Source organism: Scomber scombrus, chromosome 9, assembly GCF_963691925.1.
Source record: "Scomber scombrus chromosome 9, fScoSco1.1, whole genome shotgun sequence".
In the NCBI taxonomy this organism is placed as follows: Eukaryota; Metazoa; Chordata; class Actinopteri; order Scombriformes; family Scombridae; genus Scomber; species Scomber scombrus.
The window spans coordinates 9,618,276-9,642,647 of record NC_084978.1 but is presented as its reverse complement, the minus strand read 5'-3'; the positions used below and the strand labels follow the sequence as shown (position 1 = coordinate 9,642,647).

General features: G+C 38.1%; 2 protein-coding genes across 2 annotated transcripts; both read right to left on the bottom strand.

Annotated features, from left to right (window-relative positions):
• Positions 1 to 805: 805 nt before the first annotated feature.
• si:ch211-255i20.3 (transmembrane emp24 domain-containing protein 11) lies at positions 806 to 2,796 on the bottom strand. Its single transcript, XM_062426212.1, has 5 exons — positions 2,667 to 2,796; positions 2,090 to 2,181; positions 1,422 to 1,547; positions 1,107 to 1,253; positions 806 to 955 (listed from the first exon to the last, which is right to left on the bottom strand). The coding sequence occupies exons 1-5, from the start codon at positions 2,794 to 2,796 to the stop codon at positions 806 to 808; spliced, it is 645 nt and encodes a 214-aa protein (XP_062282196.1).
• Positions 2,797 to 5,250: 2,454 nt separating this feature from the next.
• Positions 5,251 to 13,480, bottom strand: spon2b (spondin 2b, extracellular matrix protein). The gene is made up of 6 exons (XM_062425668.1): positions 13,336 to 13,480; positions 11,840 to 12,112; positions 11,270 to 11,493; positions 9,541 to 9,732; positions 8,918 to 9,104; positions 5,251 to 6,375 (listed from the first exon to the last, which is right to left on the bottom strand). Exons 2-6 carry the CDS (start codon positions 12,072 to 12,074, stop codon positions 6,197 to 6,199), a joined length of 1,017 nt encoding a protein of 338 aa, XP_062281652.1. The 5' UTR covers positions 12,075 to 12,112; positions 13,336 to 13,480; the 3' UTR covers positions 5,251 to 6,196.
• Positions 13,481 to 24,372: the final 10,892 nt, after the last annotated feature.

Sequence of the window (24,372 nt, the reverse complement as noted above, 5' to 3'; positions counted from 1 at the left end):
CTTAGTATCTTAAAATAATGAGATACTATCTCAAAATAATGATTTGTATCTTAAAATAATATGATACTATCTCAAAATAATGATTTGTATCTTAAAATAATGACTTATCTTGTGACTTATTAGTATCTCATTATTTTGAGATACTAAGTCGTTATTTTGAGATACTAAGTCATTATTTTGTGATAATATCTCATTATTTTAAGATACTAAGTCGTTATTTTGAGATACTAAGTCATTATTTTGAGAAAGTTTCTCATTATATTGCCTTGCAGGATTTTTTTTCATCGCATTGTCGGAAATGGGCTTTGATATGGTTGCGTGTTACACTTGTATTTGTGGTGTAAAGTCCTGTATGCCTTGTTAAATTTCTCTTTATGGAGCCACTAAGTAGACAAAACTAATTACTGAAGTGCTTTAACAGAAATGTATAACCTTGCTGTGTTCATGTTAGCTCAAACTAAACAAGGTTGCAGTGAACTCAAGCCTGGTTTTAATTAGAGCCACATACGTGCACAAAGAAGGAGAATACACCATTTAAATACTGTAGTAATGTTTAATGCACACAACCAACACACAACCAATATTTTCAAAGTTTTTATTTATTTATTTATTTTTAACATACAGTAATTTTCACTCTTTTCCTCATATATCTATGTCACAGGTTGTTTGACAATGGGAGTTTTTAGTTCAGATATTTCAAGCCATAAGGTATTATTATTACAAGATATAACACAGTACTGTACAAGAGTGGGCAGTACATGCAGTGAAGGGAACAGGTACAGCATTGACAGGTCAGTGGTTGTCATCAGACCAGCTTCTTGGCGATGAAGAAATCTTTGAGTCGTTTCATCTGCCAGAAACCAACCGATAGAAGAATGGAGGTCTGCACCACGGCCCACCACAACACCTTACTGTTGGTGTCCTCACTGATCTGACGAAATGTCTCTTCCTTCTCCTGAATAATAAAAGGGGACAAAAAAAGGGTTAAAGTCAATCACTCTTTATATAAGCTGTTACCACACTATTTCTGTCCTACTACTATCCTATTGTCATGTTATGAAATTGTCACATTTTCAGCCAAGACAGCAAAAGCACTTGTTATTTACCCTCTGGTACTCCTGTTGCCTTGTGATGTGCATCATTTGATCAATGAGATGATTGAGGTTGGTTTCCAGACTCTCCATGTTGTGTTTGGTCCTGTCAACATTGGGGTCAATTGAGTGCTCGCCCATCTGAACGTCCAAATGTAGCTTCTGTGTAGTAAAATGGGCATAAATTCAGGGATTATTCTCAGAAAGGTGTGTCATGGCAGAATTTTAACATTGTCATTAGTGTACTTAAACTAGGTAAATTGTATGTATTACTGCATCTTTCTCTCTTTTTTTATGATTATATGTTTTGTGTGTGTCAACAGGTCTCACCAGCTTTTCTCCAGCAAAGACAGAAAACCTTGTGGAGTTGGTTTGAAAGCAAAGGTAGTGCTGACCGGAGGCGTGAGCTGTGAAGGTAAATTTACTAAATTTACCGTAACGTTTGGTCATCAAAATCTGGAGAGCAGAAAAGACATACTTAAGCCAACATTTCTTCATCTATAGATCTGATTTTGCTTCTCTTTGTTCTGTCAAAAATTCTTGAGCTAAAACTTACTTTATTTTAGAGTTGCTGTACATGTGCTGAGATAGAGCAAAGGATGATATAAATGAAAACTATAAAACAGAGTAAAACTCATCCAATTTAGCTGTCAGATTGTCTCGCTGATGTACATTCACTTTTTTTTGGCATTCAAATGTAATTTCATAGACTGACTAATGCTCTGCGCCATAAAACATTTTTTCTACACTGGAGATCCAAGACAATAATAAAATAGTACATTAATGAAGTTACAGGCTTGCTGTAAGATGTAAATCCATGTAAATGATTATGCTCTAGTCATCAATCAAATCATGCACCACTAAGCTTTATGACATTTTCAGTCTTGTTTGTGTTTGTTTTGGATGGGGAAACCAGACAGCACATGTTCTAGTGTATCAACACACATATGTTTGTGTGACTCTGGCTAAGTGATAAACCTTTCCTGTGAGTCCAATACCTCATGGTTTGGGTCTCTGACTGTCACAGTGACGCCGAGGTGAGGGGAGTGGGTGGAGGCCGTCAAATCCCAAGGCTCCAACAAGAAATATCCTGAGGGTAAAAGACACCCACACATAAGAGCATATGTGTACACAATCACACACAGTAGTAGCCAAGGTCAGTACACAGCTTGTGACATTTGGGATAATGATTAGATTAAAGCTTGTAGAGCATATTCAATTCATGCATTCATATTTGGCTTTTCACTATTATACATTGTATACAATGTTCATAGATATTAGTATTTACTTGAAATGTTATCGAAACAAAAGTTGCATAAGCACACAAAAGTCTTAATACGTTTAATCCCTTTGCAGTGAAGTTAGCAAAGTTATAAAGGTCCTTTGCACCTCCTTTTTAAATGAAGTTAAGACGACACTCATTCAGTATCATAGAAGTTCATATCCAGTAATAATACTAAGTGATTCAACAATCACATGATATTTCACAACTTTTCAATACAGAATTCCACATTTATTGCTGTCTTGGAGACTGTGAACGACTCTCAGGAGTAATTTTACTTCTCCAGGACTCACCGGTTACCAGCGTGTCTTCAGGAATCTCCTCAATGATGCATTTTTCTTCTTGTTCCCCAAGATCAAAATACATGGCTGCTGCCAACATCAGGTAACACTGAAGGAGAAAGCCAGTACCTCGTAAACCCATTTTCAGTTAACAATGAGCTTTTAAATTTCAATACCCCTGACAGCGACAAAATGTTTGGCCTTTAGTCACAGCTTTTTACAGATCTACAAATGCTAGGTCAAAATGTTGTTATTTTTCTTTTACAACAGCCAAATGTCTGCATCCTGTAGCATATATATTAAAAGTGAGAGGCTGTAAGGGAGAAAGACTGAGTGTGAGAAACTTACAGGTGCTGTTTTGTGTGACGAGACATTCTGCTGGTTTTATTACTGGTTAACCTGGGAGCCAATAGCAAAGCTGCTAAGACTGATTGATTGGGACTGACCACTTGACAGCGTCACCTGTTTTTGTAGTACGAAGGAACAAGCACAGGGACACATTCAAATGTCCACCGATTAGTGTATATTAATGTGAGAGCTTTGAGTCATGACATAAAACACATTATTGCTGCAGTAGACTTGTTTCTACCATATGGACAATGTGGCTGGTTTGCATTTACTACACTTAATGAAAACTGGAATATGCTGAAATGTGCATTAGGGGATAAAACATTGCTTTGAACAAGATGCAAGAGGAATGAGTTAAATATCTTAACAAGGTTTTAGCAGTTTCTCTAAAAAACTCCATCGTAAGAATATGTACGACCCGTTGATTGTATATAAATATGGATGATGCGTCTCAACTTCATGCTGCCATGCAAAAGGAACAAAATATCTCTTTCTTGCGTGTGTGATGTCATTTGGAGCCAGAGTCTGCACAGGTTTGAGAGCAGCTACCAAAGCTGTCAATCATTATGTAACACCACCTTTTTATATTATAAAATAACTCAAAAAAAACTTATCAGAAAAATTAGTACTTGGACAAACATTAACGTGATAAGAACTACCTAAAATGAACGTATTTGATATATTCTTTGAGTTTTTAGTTTAGCTTATGCTCCATCTGCTAACATGGAGGGTGCAGGATATTTTTATCTATACTGCAGCCAGCCACCAGTGGGCGACCGAGACTTTTGGCCTCAATTTTGGGGAGTTGTCATGACCTTCATCCTTATATCCTACTGACTTTTTTCTTATATCTTGAGAATTTTTACTAAAATATATGTTCACCTCTTAACCTCTGACACATTATTTATTGCCAGGGTCGCTCTATTACTGCAGTGCGAGAGAAACTCCACCACATCAGTTCCTGTGGAAAATGTAATTCAAACCAATGCATACAATAGATGACTACCATATGCTTACCTTAGATGAGGTCATCTAAAGTAAACCCCAGCACCCACACACACAGAATAATCCCCTCTCATATTTAGCATCTGTAAAAGTTGAATAAGTAAGCAAAATATCAGATCTCCTTCTCCTCCCACACAGTAGTTTCACAGAAAGTGTGAACACTAAATTAAAGCATTGAAAGTGCCACTCTGGCTCGTCGGTTTCAAAATTCTGTCTAACTTGCTACAAAACACATCTTTTAACAAATCATTGATAATTTGCATTTCTCTGTGAACCACATACAGCCACCTATCACTTTCTGTGGCAAAAGTACTGCTCTTAATGTTTGTTGTATATTCTAAGCAACGGTATAAGGTAATTTTACATTTATTTTCCCATTTATTCCCATTTATAAAATCCCATGTTGTACCATAATGTATTCATCACCATTTATAATATTGAGTATATACTTTACTGTTACTTCTCTGAGACTTAGCTGATTAAACTGTTACAGACATACTGGAGTTAGACTCACTCCTCTTCTGTTTCTCCTCATTCTCAATCAGTAATTTTCCTGTCCCTCACCATTAAAAGCGGTAGGGAGTCCATCCTACACCAGATGTTTGGTTCTTATTGCTATTCAATCTGTCATCTACAGTATGGTTTCTATGTTGTTTGGTGGGAAGGGAGAGTGGGCTATAAGTGGCTCTATCTGGTTTACATATTTACACTAATATCGTTTAGAAAATCAGCCATATTTTTATCTGTTTCAAATTGTGTTTTGTTCATTGTCCCCTGAAACCTTTTCTGAAGAAGACGTCGTTTTCAGTTCTCTTAAGTCTATTAAATTGGGCTCCTATTATATAGTTGGATGTGCTACACTGGCTGTCACAGCATGTAGTGAGGGCTTTGACATTTCAAGCCATATGGGCTAAATCCACATTTGGCAAACTTTTTTTAAATAGTTTATTCATTTTATGACCAACACTTCATCAGGATGAATCCTAGCTTTGGGGCTTGAACTCAGGTCATCCAGTTAAAAGCATTTCTCTCTACGCTCAGTTTGATCATGCAGACCCCGTGTTAGTAATATTACTGAGCAGAGGCACTAAAGAAGGATTTTATTCAATGACATGGAAACTTGAAAATGAATCCCGTGATTGTGTTCTGCATGTAGAGTTTGGCAATAAGACTAAAAAAAAAGGACCACCTTTTTTTCAAGAGGAGGTTGTCAGTGAATTCACAATATCTTATATTATTTACACTTTATTGAACATACAGAGCACATACATTTTTTTGTTTTTTGTTGTTTTTAGTATTTTGTACAAAAACTTATTTTCTGTATTACACTAATATCTCAATAGCATAAACAAATACACATTCTTACTTTCAGATTTGATATACTGTACATTACAGGTTAAAATCCTGTCAATAAATATATTCTTTGTCTTCAGGAAAACAACCACAATGTCTCATAAACATTATGTTTTGAATGTGGCATAGTACATGAATTTCCATGTTTGACTCACATTTTGTCAACACTACCCCAGCTAATGGAACCACAGCAGCATCTTCATTTCCCCTGTGCTTGATCTGATACTTCTTGGATTCCCCTTTAAGTATTTCTTGGATATGGGGATTTTAGATCTTAAGTGTCATTTATATGGATTTATTTCCAAATCCGCTTGATGAAAGCTGCTGGGAGTTATAATCCACTGTAAGCAAACTCGTCTGTGATCTTCAGAAATGTCAAACCAAACCCAATTATAATTTGAAAATGTGTTTTCAGTTAATACTTATGTTTAAAACACCATTGTCATGTCCCCAGACAATTTTGATAATCTGCAAAACGGAATTGGTGTCTAATAGCTATGTCGCCAAACTACACCTCTCGAGTTCTCTCAGATCTATCAATATGACTTGAGGATGACACTTTGTTTCCAGTTGGTGATTGATGACAATCTCTCTTTGATTTTAAGTCAAGACAGTCAGATAATCGATCAATAAATCAGTCATTTCTACAAAATGAAGGCATTGCCAGGGAGGAAAGAAAGGAGTCCAGTTCATGAATTTTATGCCTCTAGCGAATACACTGCAGATCTTTTACTGTTGTTTCTTCGTCTTCGTCCTTTTCTCCCTTTCCTGGTTTTCTTTTCTTTCTTCTCTCTCCTCTCTTTCCTCTCCTTCTTTTCTCTCCTTTCCTGGCTTAGTCATAAACAGTTGTCAGGGAAACATTTCCTCTCTTCCTCCAGCAGGGGGCAGGGCGATCCATTGTTGGCTGAGTGCAATAGGACATAGCGTGTGCGGTGCTGAACGCCTGATTCTCCACACTTGCTTTTGCACAACCCCCAGGGAGACCACACTGACACCTCACAGTCCAGAGGGGTATCTGCACAGACAGGGGGGGCATTACATGTTAACATTCATGAGTCATTTGTCATTTTGCAGTCATTGTTTTCTAGATTTTGCATGAAAGAACTCCTTTTTCAGTATACTGGGTCTATTGTTTGGAGGTTATGAGTGACTTAAAGGATTTTATTTCAGAGGTTTGAATGGAAAGCAAGACTATGACATAATAGAAGAAAATCGCTGCTTTTCAACCCTTGCATTACATAAGTGATTTCTTGCTGACCATGTTTCTTTTTTGTAAGTATAGCTCTGCTTCACAGTGTCTACACATTGGGGTTTTAGCACTTCTAAAAGGCACCTCATCTGGAATATAGGGAAAGGGGAAATCCTTTTCAATATTTTTTTCAATTATCTATTGAATAATGAAAGTTTGGTGTAACTCTGCACTCTTTTAGCTTTCTTTCCTCCTTTCTACAATGTGGTGAACTTGTCCAGAAACCTCAGCCAACCTTGTTGTGCGCTTGTGTACGGATGATATGTATCACAGACTTTGAGTTGTCGGCTAAGAGTAGAAAAGCAGAAGGATGAGTGGAGGTGCGGAAGCTGCATGGATGGACGGTCGGATGGAGAGATGCAAGTCAAATTGAGGCTGATTTTGACATCTCCTGTCATCTTGTGTGTCCATTAGGAAAAGGGGGAGAGAGGGAAGATGGCAAAGGCTGTATGAATGCTGTAAAATCAAAGCTTACTTATATTATTTAACATTAATGTTATATTTCACAGGAAATAATTTGAGCAAGCGATTGTCAATCTGTTTTGGTATTAAAAAAAACCTTCCCAGCCCTGGGGTGAAGGCATATAGAGGATGGAGAGATTAGTAAAAGGATAGAAGGACGACAAAAAAGCAAACAAAACAAAAAAGGCGGAAGGGTAGGATGGAGCTTTGGGAGCAGGGCAGGAAACCCCAACAGATTATTGGCCTCTCTCTGTTGTTTGTTGATCGGTAGTCAGGGGAACAGGCTTGTAGTCTGTAATGCTGACTCAAAACTTTACAGTCACCCTGAACACTGAATCCAATTACTGCACTGTCAGCTTTCCTGCCAGCTCAACATGCCATCTGTTCCCCTTTTTCCCCCCACAAAACTTTTTCCTTTTCTAGTCATCTATTTAAACATTCTGTGGTGATTTGTGTGTCTACAAAAGATAATTTTCCCCCCAGATCATATTAAAGACATAACATCATTGACCCAGACAGGTTGTTTGAATGATGAATTGCTGGCGTTACGTGTACATATATGTTGACACACTCTTCATCTTTATTTTTCCAAGCTATTCTTCTTTGCAGCTGGGCTTTTGTTTTTACTGTTACCGCTAATTTGTACAACAGGGAGTTTTAAATTTTAACAATCTGCGAATCAGCGTTAAGTAAATCCAGCTTCATCTTAAGGATCTAGGTCTTGTTAAAACATTTGTGTCTGCATCCCATTTAGGGGCACTGCCCAAATGCTGATGTATATAATTTCTACATAGTTTTCTAATAATGCTCTTTCACTTTCTCAGTCTCATATCTTCAGACTGTTCCATTGGATGCCAGATGTGCCCTCATTTTTCTCTGATGCCCTCCACTCAGTTGGCTTCTCTGGTTTCTGGTTGGAAGTAATTAAGTTTGTGTGTGGCCAGTAATGGTTCCCAAACGGGTTCATACGAGTCAGAAAAAGACTCAGGTTCCTAGTATTGTGTTGACTTCTAGTATGGAACAGCATAGAGTTTATATAGTTTTTGTATTCTTCTGTTACATTTGTTTGGTAGATCTCCATCAATGGAAGTGGATGGAAAAATTAAGCTTAGGGTAGGAATGGTGGAGTATTGCAAGTACATGTTAATCTTACTAATCTGTATTTTAGCACATTATGTCGGCTATGTTTGAGTGCTTGTTTTAGATTTTATGGTATATTATTCCTAGTATTCCTAGTAAGCAAATAGAGTTATGGTGACATTTTGTGTTTCTCACCAAAACACAACGAATCAGTCTTCAAGGTCTGAACACCTTTGCATGCAAATGCTTCTTCAAAGCATTCTGAAAAGCTATTTTTTTTCTATTGCTTAAAATCTTATGTCATTTGCATCCATGTCAGCCAGCTTTTAGTCTTTTTCTTCTTTATTATCACCACCAACTGCTGATCAAAGGTATACCATGAAAGCAGCAGCAGGAATGTGTTAACAAGATCGCTCTATAACCCTAACTCTACAAAGTATCTTTTAATTCCCAAGAAATACAGTATGAGTTCAAACACAGTGGTACATTTTAAGGATATCATACAGGCCTTAGCAAATATATCCATTATAATATTCATGTAGTGTAATTATAATACCTTTCATTGTTTTTTTAATGGTTGCAATAAGCCATTATTAAGTACTGTAATACTGTTGTTGCCCTATATTTATTATTTGACTGTATTACAATAGGCTTTGGCCTCTTTTCAAACTGTATTTTTCTGTGTATATGATGGAAGTATTTCATTAATATCAAACAAGAACAGAAAATTCTGAACATATATATAATTTATATTACTTAGACTTACGTATGAGTGTGTCTTCAATCTCGTTTCCTGTTGGCAATTGGTTGGATTGTGTAGGCTCCAGAGGCAGGCTGATGATCTGATTGGTCTTCTTAATCTTGGTCAGCGTTACCTTGGCCATGGGTGGGAGGTGCTTCAGGCGGGGGTAGTAGAAGGAGTTGGCAGGATGGTTAGGGACAGAAGAGGTGATCTATGGAGGGGGAAAAAGACAAGCAATAGCAGAGATGAATAGGAGGCAATCAATCTTTTATAGCACAATAGCAGTTTATCACTTGTGTAACAGAAACACAGCATATATGATTTAAGTACTTTGAGTAGCATACTGCAGTGCTTATGGCAATAAGTTAAAGATGTTAAGTTTGTGCTAAAATGTTGCATATCTAGAAAGAAACAGCATAGTTCAAACTATAGGCAAACACAGCATTTAAGTGTGTTATCAATAAATATTTGTAATGTTCGGTCATTGTATCAACTGCAAAATCATCAAAGTGACTGTAATCAATTGGAAATACATATTAAGAATTGCACCAGCTATAACAAGCAACTTTGAGCTTATTATTACTCTGCTCATACTGATGTCATTTTTGGCTTTGTTGGATGGATGTTGGCTGATCATACTGACCCACCTGTGTTATTTTGTCCTGTGGGATGGTCTCAAAGTTGGGGGAAGAGAAGGTGAACCCGCTGTCAGTTCCTGCATCGTAGGGGAAAAGCTCCAGCGTCACACTCTCTTTCCAATGGTCACCATCGCACAGATCAACACCATCCACACCCACAAACCAGTCTGGGCTGGGAATGATCCGCACGATAAACGACAGCTGCAGATGCAGAAGAGGAAGTAGAGCGTGGGGAAGGAGACGGAGTGTAAAGAGGCGGACAAAAAGAAAGAGAAAGAAATGAGGAGGTGGGTCATAGTGAGAGATGGAGATAAGGAGAGAAAGTGAGATGGAGAGAAAGGAGAAAGGCATGGGTGGAATGGGAAATACAGAAGGGATGTAATTCCCTTCTTCTGAAGTTAAATCAACTAGACTTTTTTTTATTGATATATCATTATTATTATAAGTACTGTATGCATTACTTCTTTCTCATATGACATGACGTGTCATTCATGACGTGAATGACACTGATAGGAGAAATCAATCATCAAAAATTCTCCCTCTTTCCTAGAAACAGCCATTTCAGTGCCAAAGTACAGTCTGTTGGTGAACGTATTCAATCTCCAACTGGCCTTTTTCCATTTCTTTCACCTCCAAACCAAACCTCTGTTTCCCCTATTCATCCCAACTATGTCTCGTCTCTTTTCCAAGCCCAACTGAGTGTTTGGTCAGATATATCCTCAGCTTTATGACCTACCTAGAGACTCATCGGTAGGAAGTTTAACAGCCAGCTCCTGCTGAGTTTTACATAATACGTAGGGACATAAATTAGACTCACTATGTTTCGGAAGTTCTCTTTAGGGTGCAGCTTATGGAAACTTGCAAACAGCTGTTTTAATGGTCGAATACACCATTTTGTTGCATTGAATTTGTTGAAATGGCATAATGCTGCTCTTTTTCATAATATAAATGTTTTTATGGTCAACAATTAACAGCAGTATGGAAACCCATTACTTGGCAAAACTTGTGGCATTAAAGTAAGAATTTTTGCTAATGTTAGTTGTTTTACAACCCTAGTCTTGTTTTTATAGGTCTGACTGTCAGCACTACAGTATATATCATAGTACCTCCTCATAACTGTATTGTTGAGACATGGCAATGCAGCAACATTAACAGACATGACTTCACAACAGATCATGTTTAACTCATTTATCTAAAATCTCTTATTTGAAAGTAAAAAATGAAGGTAAATGAACACAAAATGTCCATTATAATTTTCCACTGCTCAACCTACCATAACTAAAGTATGGTACGTCAAAGTTGAACCATGAAGTAGCTCTACAAAGTACAATAGATGTTTGCAGGAGAGTTAGGATGATATTTTTATTTGCACTGGCCTTTATATTCACCTCCAAAATAAGTTTATAATGTATTCAAATTAGAAACCTCTTTACCCTTTACACTAGATTGTAAAGCTGTATAATGTTATCATACTTACCAGGAATGATGGCTGCAACTACTATGTAAGAAAATAACCCAGGTTTTAAAAAAAAAAAAAAAAATTAGTATCTGCTAAGCTTGTCCACTTATCGTTGGGTTAATCAAAAAGGGCTTCACAACGTTTTCAAAAAGTTCTTTAGCCCTCTGACCTTTGCAAATAAAAACACTACACCACCTTATGATGTACATTGAACCATCAAATAAACCCCTTCATATACTTGATGCCGTGACCCAGAAACCAGGTGTTAGAGTGACTTACATAGGAGTGCCTGGCGAAGACCTCAAACTCAGTGTTCATCTGGCCTGTGCCTTCCACAACAGCGGGAGCCGAGAGGACCCCATAAACGCTCTGGATGCGTTCGCCGGACGTCTCGACTTCCTTCATGAGCGTCCAGGCCTCGCCTTTTTCAGTGAACTCCCTCACTCCGTTGCTGGCAAACTCATTACGCTGCCACATGTGGTAGTCAGAGCTGTGGGTCACCCCTTAGAGCAGAAAGGGGGGAAGGAGAGGATCACAGTTAGTTGATGCAACAGGTATTAATCTGCAGTAGTGATGCACTTTCACATTTCTTAAGTGGATTGTTTTGATGATTGCCTGTATATTGAATCAAAGCATTATAATATTTATTATAATATTTTAATTCTTACCAATAGAAAGAAAATGTAACTTTTACCAAATAGTACATATTTTTTAAATTTACTTCCCACATACTGACATCAGGTCTTTTTTCCTTTCAATGGCTTCCACTGCTTTTTAAAATACAGTTTCATACCTGCTCCCAGTACTTTTCTATAATATCGTTCCACACCTAGCTTGTCGTGCACTTACCAATAAGGTTAGACCACTGTGCAGGGGGGCGGTAGACAGGATACTGTTTAGGGAAAGCTGCCTGGGTCCACTTGCCACTAAACGTTAAGCTGTACTGGGCGGTTTCTGAAGCTGTGCACATGGGAATGTCCGTAGGAACAGGCAGTGAATGAACGCCTTGGCTTAGTGTCAGCATCATGACGATCAGGTGGTAGAGCGCCTCAGTGTTGGAGAGGATGTTCCTTGCGGTGTCCATTATAAAGAGGGCTGATTGTTGGGGAGGATGAAGGAGGCCTGAGGGGGGTTGATAAAAGGGAAGGGGAAAGAAAACAGAGAAGGTTAGTATTAGAGTGCACACAAAGCATGATACTCAATATCTCCCAGCAGCCACTTTTGATGCACTGTTGTTAATCTGTCGTTGCTCCACCCGAAGAAGTCTGGTTTTAGATTACTTTTTTATGCACAATTATATATGCTTTCATTCTAAGGATTCAGGTAATTTCATCCTGCCAAAGAAGATTTCTGTCATCTATTTGGCGCACAACACTTACTGCCTCTGTCCACATGCATTTAAAAGCTTTTCACTAGTATAATCTATTTATTTATGACATCTCTACTTGCAGTATTCCTTTTCTCAATTAGATATGGGACATGACAGGGCTGACAAAGCGTCTGGCTGCAGCATCAGTGTCGGGTTTATCAAGTGGTGCATGTGAGTCTCTTTAACCCTTTGTGCTGTTTAGACTTGTAAACTATTTAAATAATGTGGGATTGGCAGAAGATTCGACATTGATTTAGATGCACATAGTGATAGTTTGGTCTTTGTTTTTGAGCTATATATTCCTGTCTGAAAGATATAATAATTAATAATAATAAAATTGTGCCAGAAGACACTCTGCACTATATCATCATACAAAATTGAATTTCATACTCCAGAGAAAGAGCAGCAACATGGCACTCATCCTGCAACCTCCTAAACTCTTTCAGTTACTTTTTAATAGCTTGGGTTCGCTCTCACAGGTCCTGCCCATTTGGCAGTATAATTTAAATGATCTGTCATGACTGTGTCCCTCAAAAAAATGGTGCTAAGTGTTCCCATGTGAGACATGCATCACGTACAGGATCAGCATCCACATAAAGCGATGTACATTCTTAATGTATTGAATTATGAACAAGACAACTTAATATATCCAATTCTTTGTCATGCAGAGAAAATAAATGTGTAGACTTTCTATTCATTCAAAAATCTGTCCTCAGTAACTTATCATTTTGTATTAAATGAAAGAGGTCCTGATTGATTTTTACGCAAAAGTAAAACAGGATATGTTTGTTGGCAGGTGTTTCCACTCTTGCAGAAATAATTGCCAAAAATGTTACCTGCATACTTTGTATCCTTCTATAATACAGGTGCCAGTTCCATCAAATTGTGCAGATTCATGACTGCAGTCTTCCAAATTTAAATATCTATGTGCTGTTGTGTAGTGACAGTGTGAATATGTGGTGTGGAAACTACTCACTGATTTTGCTCAGGGTTCCGGATGAAGGAAGGGTTGCAGCAGATGAGTGGAGAGGAGGGCTGTAGGTGAGGAGAAGGGGAGAGGAGAGCAGTGGATGTGGCTGTCGGGAAGAGTGACTGCAAAGTTCCAAGTCCTCTTTGGCCTATTTATGTCTTCCAGGAGGCTCACCCCTCTCTCTCCTCTCCCTCTTTGCCTCCTTCCCCATTTTTCTCCCCCCTCCTTCCCCCTTGCTCACTCCCCTCTTGACTTACTCCACTTTTTCTTTCAAGCTCTCTATCTGATTGTCAATGACTTCCCTGCCCCCTTCATGCCCTTTGACTTTGGCTCTCCTCCCTTAATTCTCCTCCTCCTCCTCCTCCTCATCTCTCTCTCCTACACTTTATAAGTAGCCCATTAAGTGTCTAATGTGTTCAGCAGCTCTGTATGCACAGCCAGGGGTCTTGTGCAGCTCTGTGGTTAGAGTGTCATATCACAGTGGGATACTGTAGGTCTCAATACCAACAAATATGACTAATGAGATTGATAGTGTATTTCTAGAATTCTTGAAATGTCTCTTGGTCACGTTTTTTTGTAGATCAAATCCCAGTGCTGCTTTTTAACTCACATAGGAAGTTATATTGCCTATGTCACAGTCAATTTGCATAACTCCTTTTTTATGTGTTTTTTGGGGCTTGCAGAAGCAGGCAAGTTGAGGAGTCATCCAACAGAAAGTGGGAGGAATTACAGGCCTTAAGATACTAACAGATGATGTGTTTCATGGCATTAGTTGTGAGAGAGTTGTGCAGAAAGCCTACGTATTTTTGGCTGCAGGCAAGTCCAGGTGGACAGTACATTGTATATACAGTAGGTTTCAGGTGTATAAAGTACTACTATGATTATGGTGTTTTTTTTATTAACTTCAAATTGTGTCTACTGCTCGCAATTTGTTGGTGCGTGTTAAGTTCATGTTCAAGTTGGTTGAAAAATGTTGTCCACCCTAGACCTTGTATGTACTTTGGTGTCACATGGTTTTGCAGTTTCTAGCATGTAGTGTTTTGAAATATTTTTGGTGGTTGTGCCTTTGCAACATTTTTTCAGGTGCTGTTAGGAAGTAATTTTCACATTACTTTGATTTGACACCTGTGCACTGGTGCGTCATGCCATTGACCATAACATATAGCTGAATGTAGCTTTTATTCAGCTTAACCATAATGTTATAGAATGTCACAGCCTTACTACTCTACTCTACTACTCTTTACTACAAATAAACACAGGATATACGGTAAATTAGCTAAAAAAACAAACAAACATTGCTAAAAACATGAAGTGTTTTTGGTCACATTTGCGGTAGAAAAGCCCTGGTTTAGACTTGTGGACAGAGGATGCAGTGTCCCTTTTTAGAGTGTTTTACAGTGTGTGATGTGTAAGTACCACACCTACAGCAAGCCATGATAACAGCTGCTGTTTTCTCTTGGGTGCTTTCTTGTGTGTCTTTAGTCTCTGAGCCAAGTTATGGAGGGTGTGTATGTGTGCCAGCACGCTCACATCCAATCACAAAAATATGCCAGTATGCTGAATCAGCCCACATCTAATGATTTCCATATGGTCACGTTTCTTGCAAACACACCTACACACACTCACATACAGACCAGTTGCCCTGACTCAACCTCTCTCAGTTTCCAGGATTTATTGTTTAGACTTTAGAGTCCAGTCTGTTTTCATTAGCGACATTTAAAAAGGTAAACTTAACTCATCACCACCCTCTGAGCACACTAAACACTACCATATTGTGCTCTATTTTATCAAGGATAGAAGAGCAAAATGAAAAAGGAAAAAGCACGAACAGTGTGCCTGATGTCAGTGTCTTTCAGTCCTGGGATTCAGTGAACTGCTGGTTTTCTGTGCATGTCTAGAATGAGAAGCAGCATTAAATGAAAACCACCTGTTTAATTCAAGAGATGGATCCAAACCTGACCGTGTCCCTACAGGTACATATTATGCACCTTAGCAAATTACTTCATCATTTCATCCCAGTATGTATATGTACATCAGCTCATACATGAAAAACAACAGGGTGCCATACTCACTAGAAAAGCCCTTTTTTATTGTCCATACTGCTGAAGTGTCCTGGAGCAAGCATCCTGAATCCTGACCTGCTCCACATCTGTTGCTCTGCTTCAGACCTCTGACCTTTGACCTTCCCAGAGAGCTGAATTGCCCCACAGGGATCATTAAAATATCAAATTAATATGAATGTAGGTATTTTAATGATATGTTACATCTGTATTTTCTTGCTAGCCATATTATTCTTCTTTGCCTTTTGCCATTGCTATATTTCTTCACATATTACTGCCACAAAGTGCTCATCAGTGGAACAGCCTGAAACCTTCAGCAGGACTTTGTGTCACGTCACCCTTATGCACACAGAATACTGAAAATGCCAATAAATAATGCGACTAGTGACGACAGGTGTGTCCCGACTCCCGTTAACTAGTAGTCATCATATTGCTTGTTTTGTTATATCAAAGGTCCAAAACCTGAAGATATTTAGTTTACTATCACGCAAGACAAATAAAAACAGCACATCCTTACAATTAAAATGCTTCAACTAGGTAATGTTTTGTATTTTTTGAAAAAAAAGGACAAATGATTAACTAATTTTCAACATATTTCCCAATTGTTTTTCTGTCAGTTTGATTGATTAGTCATTCAATCCAAAAAAAATATTCATAAAATTTTACAGTGATGGATGACACCGATTCTTGGGATTTTCCAACATGCTTAAAACTTGAAACAGCCATAACAATACGTAACCTTGGCTGCACCCACAGGTCTCTCCACCCTTCATATCAATAAAGGTTGTGAAACTGATGGAATTCTTTACACAGACAAAAAAAATGTCATTGCTAAGAAATGCAGCACACAGGCTGGAATTTCCTTTGCTGCCAAACAACATCATTGAACTTTCCAACAGAAAGAAGGAAGTAGGACTGAAAACATTGATTTCAGAGACAGGGCTCTGAGGAGGTAAATGTCAAGATGGAGAAGGCCACAGAGGGGCCAGCATATGTCAGCTCAATGGAGTGGACAGCCTGTAAACAAAATAACAGGGTTTGTTGTTAGGTTAATGGCCAGTGTTACTATGGTGACAGGATATGAGGTCATTGTTTTTCATCTGGCTTTAAAAGAGTTTTAGGGTTGACCACAGTGAATGTGGAAATACAGATAAACACAGATGCACAAAATGAGTCACAGTGTGTTGAGAGACAAGTCATGGTTCATATCAGAGCATAGGTAGTAAAAAACAGGCACACTCACATCAGGCACACTCACATCAAACATTAATTATGAAACAGTGACTCTCTCTCCTTGTCTCTCTTATTTTCTTCAGATGTTTCTCAGCATATACAAACACACACGCTAACTTCTCACTCACACCTGGTCTAAACATTCAGCCTTCTTCAAACTGTTCTATCTCTACTAACCTCCATTCAGTGTCCGCCCCGAGGGCCTTGTTACAACAATAACCATCATCCCTGATGTCCGAGAATAATTTCCTCCATTGTGTGGGAGCAATCTGTGTGCATGTGTTTTCATTTGCACGTTTCTGGATACATTGTGTGAGTGTGTGTTCATTTTAATGTAAGCTGCAGCTATACAGGAGACAGCAGGCTGTTAGTGATATTGTATATCCATGTGTTGCATGGATGTAAAACATCACAAGGATTTGGCCGAAGCTATATTTTGGGTTGATGTTGTTGTTATACTTGGAGTATTTCTTTATTTCAATTGTCAATTCAGTGCTGTTTTGACCCACATAGACCTTTATATTGGACTCAAATGTTGGTTAAACAGGAATTTAATCAAATAAACTGTCTAACCTGCCTCACCTCTCTGGTGATACATTATCTGAGTCCTCCTGTTTGACTCCACAGAAACTGACTGCTGGTATTGTAACTGACTTTGTTGAATGTTTGTGCCATCAATCATCAAAACCCACCAAAGTCAGACAAGCCAATATTGGATGTCGAGACCGAAAAGATTTATATCCGAGAATTATGGATGAACAGCTCTGGTTATGGTATTAGATGACCGCAGAGTATTAAAACACGACACGTAGAAATTCACTGTTAGGATATCACAGCTGCTGAGTCTGCTGTTCTCGCTCCCTCTCTGTCGTTCTTGTGTCTTTCATAGCTATTGGTGAGGCAGTTGGCACCTAGACTATATTGTTCAGCCTTAGTAGAAAGGCTTGTAAAAGCTCCACAAAGCACATTTACACATGGGTCCACAGTTGGTTGGATTCAGGAGCTGTTAATATGGGACTATAAAGCCCAGTGACACTGTGTTAGAGATAGTATCTTTTGTATGCTGGTTTTGATAGCTACTATAAAGACAGGGACTCCAATCAGAGAATAGGGCACAGAGAGGTCAATCCAAAATTAACTTTAATGATTACTTGTTGGACAAAGATGGGTCATAGATGAGCACTTAGAGCTTTGGTTTGGATGTTTGGGTGTGTATGTGTGGTTGCGTCCCATGGAAAACAGATCTTGCCTTAAGGAAGTATGACATCATCAACTACAGCAAGTGCACTCGGACCAAACTAAAAAAAATCAAAGTGGTGAGGGCTCCATGACAGCAATTATAACAATGATGACAGTAAAGAGTAGACTTTCCTACAGAGATTTTTTATGTCATATTGGGGAACACAAATTTAAGTCATTCTACTTTATCTATTCTACATGCTTCTCTGTTGTTGTCTAGCTTTTGTCAGATCAGGGTATTTTTATATTAAAAAAACTTCCCTGGTACAGCCTTTAAAATTGGCTGGGCCTCCAAATAGGTTGCACTACTTTTTCTGATGGGCCCCTTTAAAAAGGAGCTCTTATTATGTTTTAATGTGTTACAGATTAAGAGGCAAAATATATTTTAAGTCTGGGTACTCAAATAACATGATCCCTAGTATAGGAGGTCGTTTTTTATTAAGGACTGGTTTCCTGTGGGTGAGACTGGATTACTCAGTGGAAGATTTTTTTTCCCATATCGAGCACCTGTACAGTAGATTAATAAGGCTTCAAATCTGTCCTTATTAATGCAAATCTAATATAAAAGTGTTTGGGCAAGACACTGAAATAGGATACAAAGATTTGTTTCATTATCAATTAATCTGCCTATTATTTTCTTGATGAATTGATTAATGGCTTGGTCTATAACATGTTAGAAATCAGTAAAGAATCATTCAATTCTTGGCATTTTTGCTTATAAAACGACTAAAGATCGGGTCACTTCAGTACCCTTGTGGCTAAGACACAACTGTAATGTCTGCGGTTCCATTCAGGCCGGGGACCTTTGTTGCATGTCAAAACCCTCTCTACCCATGTTTCCTGTCTCTCCTCCCTCACAAAAAAAATGTTTAAAAGACATTTATGATTAATCAAATATTTAAAAATAATTGCCTACTTTCTGTCAACTGATAACTCGACTAATAATTTCATCTCTGCACTAAACTTCTGCCAGTGTATTCATTATAACCTGCGGAAGAGGGCGTGAGCTAAATATGTACAATTGTAGCTAGTTAAGGTAATTGGAGGCAGTAAGACCAACACATTGTTATATTTTTAATTCTTGTAAAGAAAGTGAAGTGGAATTTCTTGAAACAGTTTATAAAATATCTGCAACTGAATCCTTTTTTTCATTTCTTTCTCTCTGCTAATAAGATGAGGTTTCATTTTCAGGATTGTTTGCCATGTCTGTCATGACGATTGTGTTTTTATATATTTATATTTTTTGTATTTATGACTTTTTGTTCTGTTTTCTGCCTCTCTGGCAGCATAGAGTTACCTTGCCGGTTGCTTAAAGATGTTTTGAAATAAGGAGTATGATTTTTATTGCAGTTTCTGCAGTTTTATGTCTTCATATTATTCTGTCTTGATTTCTCTTTCTCTGCCTGTCTTTATTTCAATATTTTACCCCCTACTGTGTCTATCTCTCTCTATCCAGTGAAGACAGCCTCTCTTGCCTCTTCACAGCCCCATATTCTCTTTTGCCCTTTTTCTTCCTCTCTGTCTCCCATCATGTTTTTCCCATCATGCTCTCCTCCCACCCTGCGGTTAGGCGCTGAACCCCCGGCCGGAGGTATAAAGGACATGATTTATAGGGCCCCTTTGCAACAAAAAAGGGAAAACGCAAGAAAAGAAACATTAAATGAGAGATCAGTTTTCCAGCACAGTAGTCCAGTGCTTCAGTGCAGGTTCACTCTTCAAAGTTTTGACTTGAAATATGGCGCTCTGACCATGACACGGTGTGGTCCAATTTTGTCAGGCTGCAAAAATGCCAAAATCTATTACCACAGGAGAAAAAACAGTGATAAAGCCGGGTTTGGTTTTCTACATGTGTGTTCTGTTGACATGTTGACATATGAATGGAGTGACAGGGAGAGCCAAATTAGGGAGGAAGTGGGAGCAACAGTTGAGCATAAAGCCTCCAAAGCTGCTGTGTTGACACATTGTAATTCCCTGTTTTAAAAGGAAGCATGGGATGTCCCAATTAGGTCAAGTCTGGCTTTCATGTCTCATGAGCAGGTTGTTCATGCAGCTGTTGTTAGCTGAAATGTGCAGTCTTCTGCATGTTGTTGCAATGAGAATTTGTTGAAATAATGTTGAAACTACTTTAAGATAGTGGTGAATGCAAGCATGCTGTTGATTTGAATCAGCCGTTGCAAAAGAGTAAGAGGGGACAGTTTGCAGATGCTGCTGGACTCATGTTGTTGATTCTCAAGCAAGAGCGCAAACAGACAAAAAAATAGTGGAAACATGTTACAAGTGCTCTGGTTCTGTTTTGAACAAACATTTTGGCACTGTTGACGTGAACAATGGAGATAAGCATGTCAACATTTCACAAAAGCGTGACTAACTGGAATGGATTTCTGATACACTGCCATACAGATGGATATACTGACTGAAAAACATTGCACAATGGCTTTCTAAATCAAAAATATTTTGACCTGACATGACACCAGCAAATATTCAATTTCGTATGACTCTTAAAAAGTTACTTTTAACCACAATTTTTCCTGGGAAATTTTCAAAATGTCTTTTTTCAGAAACAACCTGCGGCATTCTTCCACAAACTGAGACTGAGAGCTCTCCAGTATAAACACAGTCTGCTGCTATTGGCTATTGCCAGCAGACCACAGTCAGATTGATTATACAAAACCTAATTGAGATATGAAACCACTGGTGTGTCTTTAAGTTACACTAAAGAATCAGTTTTGGGTTTGAATAAGCCTATTCGTGATTCTATAAAGTCTTATAAACCCAGCAGCTTGGACATTAAAGCATGAGGCTTGTGGCTGGAAAGTCACCAATTTAAATCCTGGATAGAGTTTAAACGAAAGATGAACAAAAGTTTCCACTTTCCAAGGAACCAAGACATTTAAGTCCTAACTGGTCGGGTGGAGCAGGTCCAGTATTAAGGGCAGAAGAGTGTATTCAGAGGAGAGAAATCTTTATATTCCCACTGGGGCAATTCATTTAGCAGCAAATCATTAAGAATAATAAAAAACATGAAGATTGATTGTTAAAACTCATGAAGCTACAAGGACATGCAGTTTCAGTACCATATAGCCAGAACATACCAAAGTACCTATCTGTCCTAGTCTGCATACCAATTCAAACTTCAAACAGCCTCTGGGCCAAAAATGGTATTTATATTGGAAACCTCTCAGATGTTAATTTGTAAGATTAATCAGGTTGTTTCTGAAAATGTTGACCTTCCCCAGATTTTAGTCTTATATAACTGATTAATCGTGGAACAAATCTTTCCATATTATGTTCACTTAACATCATTAAAACCACAGTGGTAGCTATTGAAGTCAGCATGCTTCATTCTGAGTTGGGAACATGAACAGTATTTCTATGTCTGGTTTTCTTGCATTAAATACTTAAATCTTACAAACAACTAAATCGAAATTTCCCATGTCATTCTGGTACACACCTGAAGTGTGTTACTACCCAACACTGCTGTACCTGTGAGGTTTGAAGCAGATATTAAATACATTTTAAAGTAAACATGACTCAAGCATGCAACATGTTAATTATAGGTAGGCCTACCTATCCAGCAGGTTACCCTGTTAACATAAGATGAAACACATTGAGTCCTGGTCAGTATGTCACCTCCCACTTCAGCAGAAAACAAAAGTGCCCAGACAGACACACACACCTCCTGACCCAAAACACTGTCAGACAGTGACAGGCTGGGCCCATAAATTTCACTGCTGGATACGCACCAGTACATCTGTGCTTCAGTGTCAAAACAAACCCCAAACACTCATACATAAGAGTTGTTACAATTGCATAGCCACAACCAAGAGTATAGTTACTGTAGGATGGAAAATAGGATATACTTATTAAAATGAAATCCAGTACAGTATTACGGGGGGAAAAAGAATAACATGATAATTCATTAAAGAAATCTAATGTGAAAATAATGTGCTCCTCTGCAGATATGCAAACCTGTCAGAATACTCCAGTTCCTTTGAGAGTTTGGTTTGTGTTTTTCTTGTACATGCTCAATTTCCCTCTACAGGATTTTCATGTAGAGTAGGTGAGTTTTTATTTCCTGGCCTGATTTTTTAATGAGTGCCACGACGGCTTAGTTATATACATTTTTATTATATAATGAAAATCGAATAAAAAAAATACGAATAATACAGATAACATACTCAAGTTTTCCATTTTTTGATTGATCCATTTTGTTATTTTCTATTTAGAACCTCTTTTAAATAATCAAATATTTTAACAGTAATCGCCTCTCCCACCCAAACTTGTATATTTGGTGCAGAGATTCAGAGTTTAGTTATTGGCAAGAGGACTGAGGTTCTAGATGCAGACACCAAAGCTGAACCTATAGATTAAAAGGCAGTTTACTAAATTCAGAGGTAAACATGTTCTCACAGTTGGCAGAAACAACCTGTGGCTTTCTTCTTCTACAAAAGGTCAAAGCTGAGAGTAAAGAAAATAAATTTAAAAAATCAACAGATGATCAAAACACCTGCTTCTAACGTAACTTTACATTATAATCCAGGAATATTTTTGCTATGAACTCTGTTGTGTAATCGAAGGATTTCAGAGTAAACCAATGGCCCTGCTTTTTCTGACAATAATGTGGTAAAACCATCAGGATCTGTATGTACTGTACACAGAGGCCTTGACTGGAGACTGGAGTCTGCATGATGATTAAATGCTGGTTTGAGGATTGAGGCTAATTATTAACATCAAGGCCCACCAATAAGGAAAGTTAATGGGTTAAACACTCAGCCTCCTCTCCAAGATTTCCATTCCATATGCAAAGATTTTCAATAAGCATCTCAATTATATCATCTTATCCTTGTGTGGCTGTTGTGAAGTGTGAGCTATTACAAAAGTTTATCACTGCCGTGAACATAGGAGCAATGTAAAATTCAAAAACATTTTGATGCCAACAGGCTTACAGTGTTTGAGAAACCAATGCATGTCAATTAGTTGTGCTTGAATGGTCATCGTGTCTATTCATCTGAATAAATCTAATCATTAAATATACTTGTTTTTAGATCTTGGCTCACTGATAACGCCTCAAAAATATACATTTTTGAAGTGGGAACAAACTCAGATTATGCTGTGGACCCAGATAATGAGGATTACTTCACTAATGAGGCTACTTAATTTACAATTTCACTGATAAAATATTGGTTTTCTATCACTACGTCTGTTGATTTAAGCCCTCTTTCTGCTCTGTTTCACAAAATTTCATCAAACCAAACTAAACTAACAAGCACCTCAGCCATTTATTTTTTTTGCCTGCCATATAACAGTCATCCCTCAAGACTCAGTCATACATTCAGTATATCTGATAAGTATGAAACATTTAGCCAAAACCTTTTAATATCTGTAACATGTATGATCCATATAGATTTATTTTTCATATATGTAAATACAATTACAAAAAAAGTATTAAAATGTGTAGGTGCATTACATAATAATTTCAAACAGCACTAGCTAGTGTAACATTATCATTGACAGGATGTTAGAAAGAGCTCACTGTTCCATACAGGACACACACACACACACACACACACACACACACACACACACACACACACACACACACACACACACACACAAGTCATGGTAGATCACTCTCTTTTTCCACTTATCCTATAGATGTATGGGAAGTTGTTATGTCATGTCCTTGTGTGCCTGTATTGTAAAGTCATCAATGGTTACAAGTAAAGGCTTTAGCAGTTCTTACCTTGTATTTGATGATGGAACACCAACAGGGGCAGATTTAGGCGTCAACATCAATAGCGATGATCATTCATCAGCAGATCATGCAAATAGTCTGAAAGAAGTTTGGGTTCAGGGTCATCACAGGTGACTCGGTTATATAACTAAGACTTGCATAATAACAAAAGCAGAGGGGAAATAATATGTTAGCTGGCATGCAGCTTGGATATGTAGTCATCGTTGTTGCAGCTTCACGAGATGCCGACACTCTAACATTACACCCATATGTGATTATTGGACATTTCATTCCAAAGACATGGGCTTTAAAATACTGCAATAACAGCCTCCACTCTTCTGGGATGGCTCTCCACTAGACTTTTTAATCTGGCTGCAGGGATTTGATCCCGTTCAGCCACAAGAGCATTAATGAGGTTGGACTCTGATGTTGGATGATAAAGTCTGGCTTGCAGTTGGATTTCTAGCTGATCCCAAACGTGTTTGATGGAGTTGAGGTCTCTGTGAGGCCAGTCAAGTTCTTCATCATCCAATTTCCATTTCTTTATGGACCCCACTTTGTTGACAGGGGGAGTGGTCATGCGGAAACTTCCCAAAACTGTTGCCACAAAGTTGGAAACACACTATTGTCTAGGCAGTGGTTGCACTGTTTCTCATTGTCCGTTATTTTGACGGATAGGGTCATAAAAATTCCTTCATAAAATATCATAATAATCTACTTGTCAATTTCTTCTTCTTTTTATTGATGATGAGACATATATATAACTTTTGTTTTCAT

Coding starts and splice junctions, on each gene's coding strand:
- si:ch211-255i20.3 (XM_062426212.1), bottom strand. CDS start 2,796: ATGGGTTTACGAGGTACTGGCTTTCTCCTTCAGTGTTACCTGATGTTG. Junction 1,548..2,089: donor TCAGAGACCCAAACCATGAG/GTATTGGACTCA, acceptor TCTGCTCTCCAG/ATTTTGATGACCAAACGTTA. Junction 956..1,106: donor GGCAACAGGAGTACCAGAGG/GTAAATAACAAG, acceptor TTTATTATTCAG/GAGAAGGAAGAGACATTTCG.
- spon2b (XM_062425668.1), bottom strand. CDS start 12,074: ATGGACACCGCAAGGAACATCCTCTCCAACACTGAGGCGCTCTACCAC. Junction 11,494..11,839: donor ACAGTGGTCTAACCTTATTG/GTAAGTGCACGA, acceptor TTCTGCTCTAAG/GGGTGACCCACAGCTCTGAC. Junction 9,105..9,540: donor CACAGGACAAAATAACACAG/GTGGGTCAGTAT, acceptor CCCCCTCCATAG/ATCACCTCTTCTGTCCCTAA.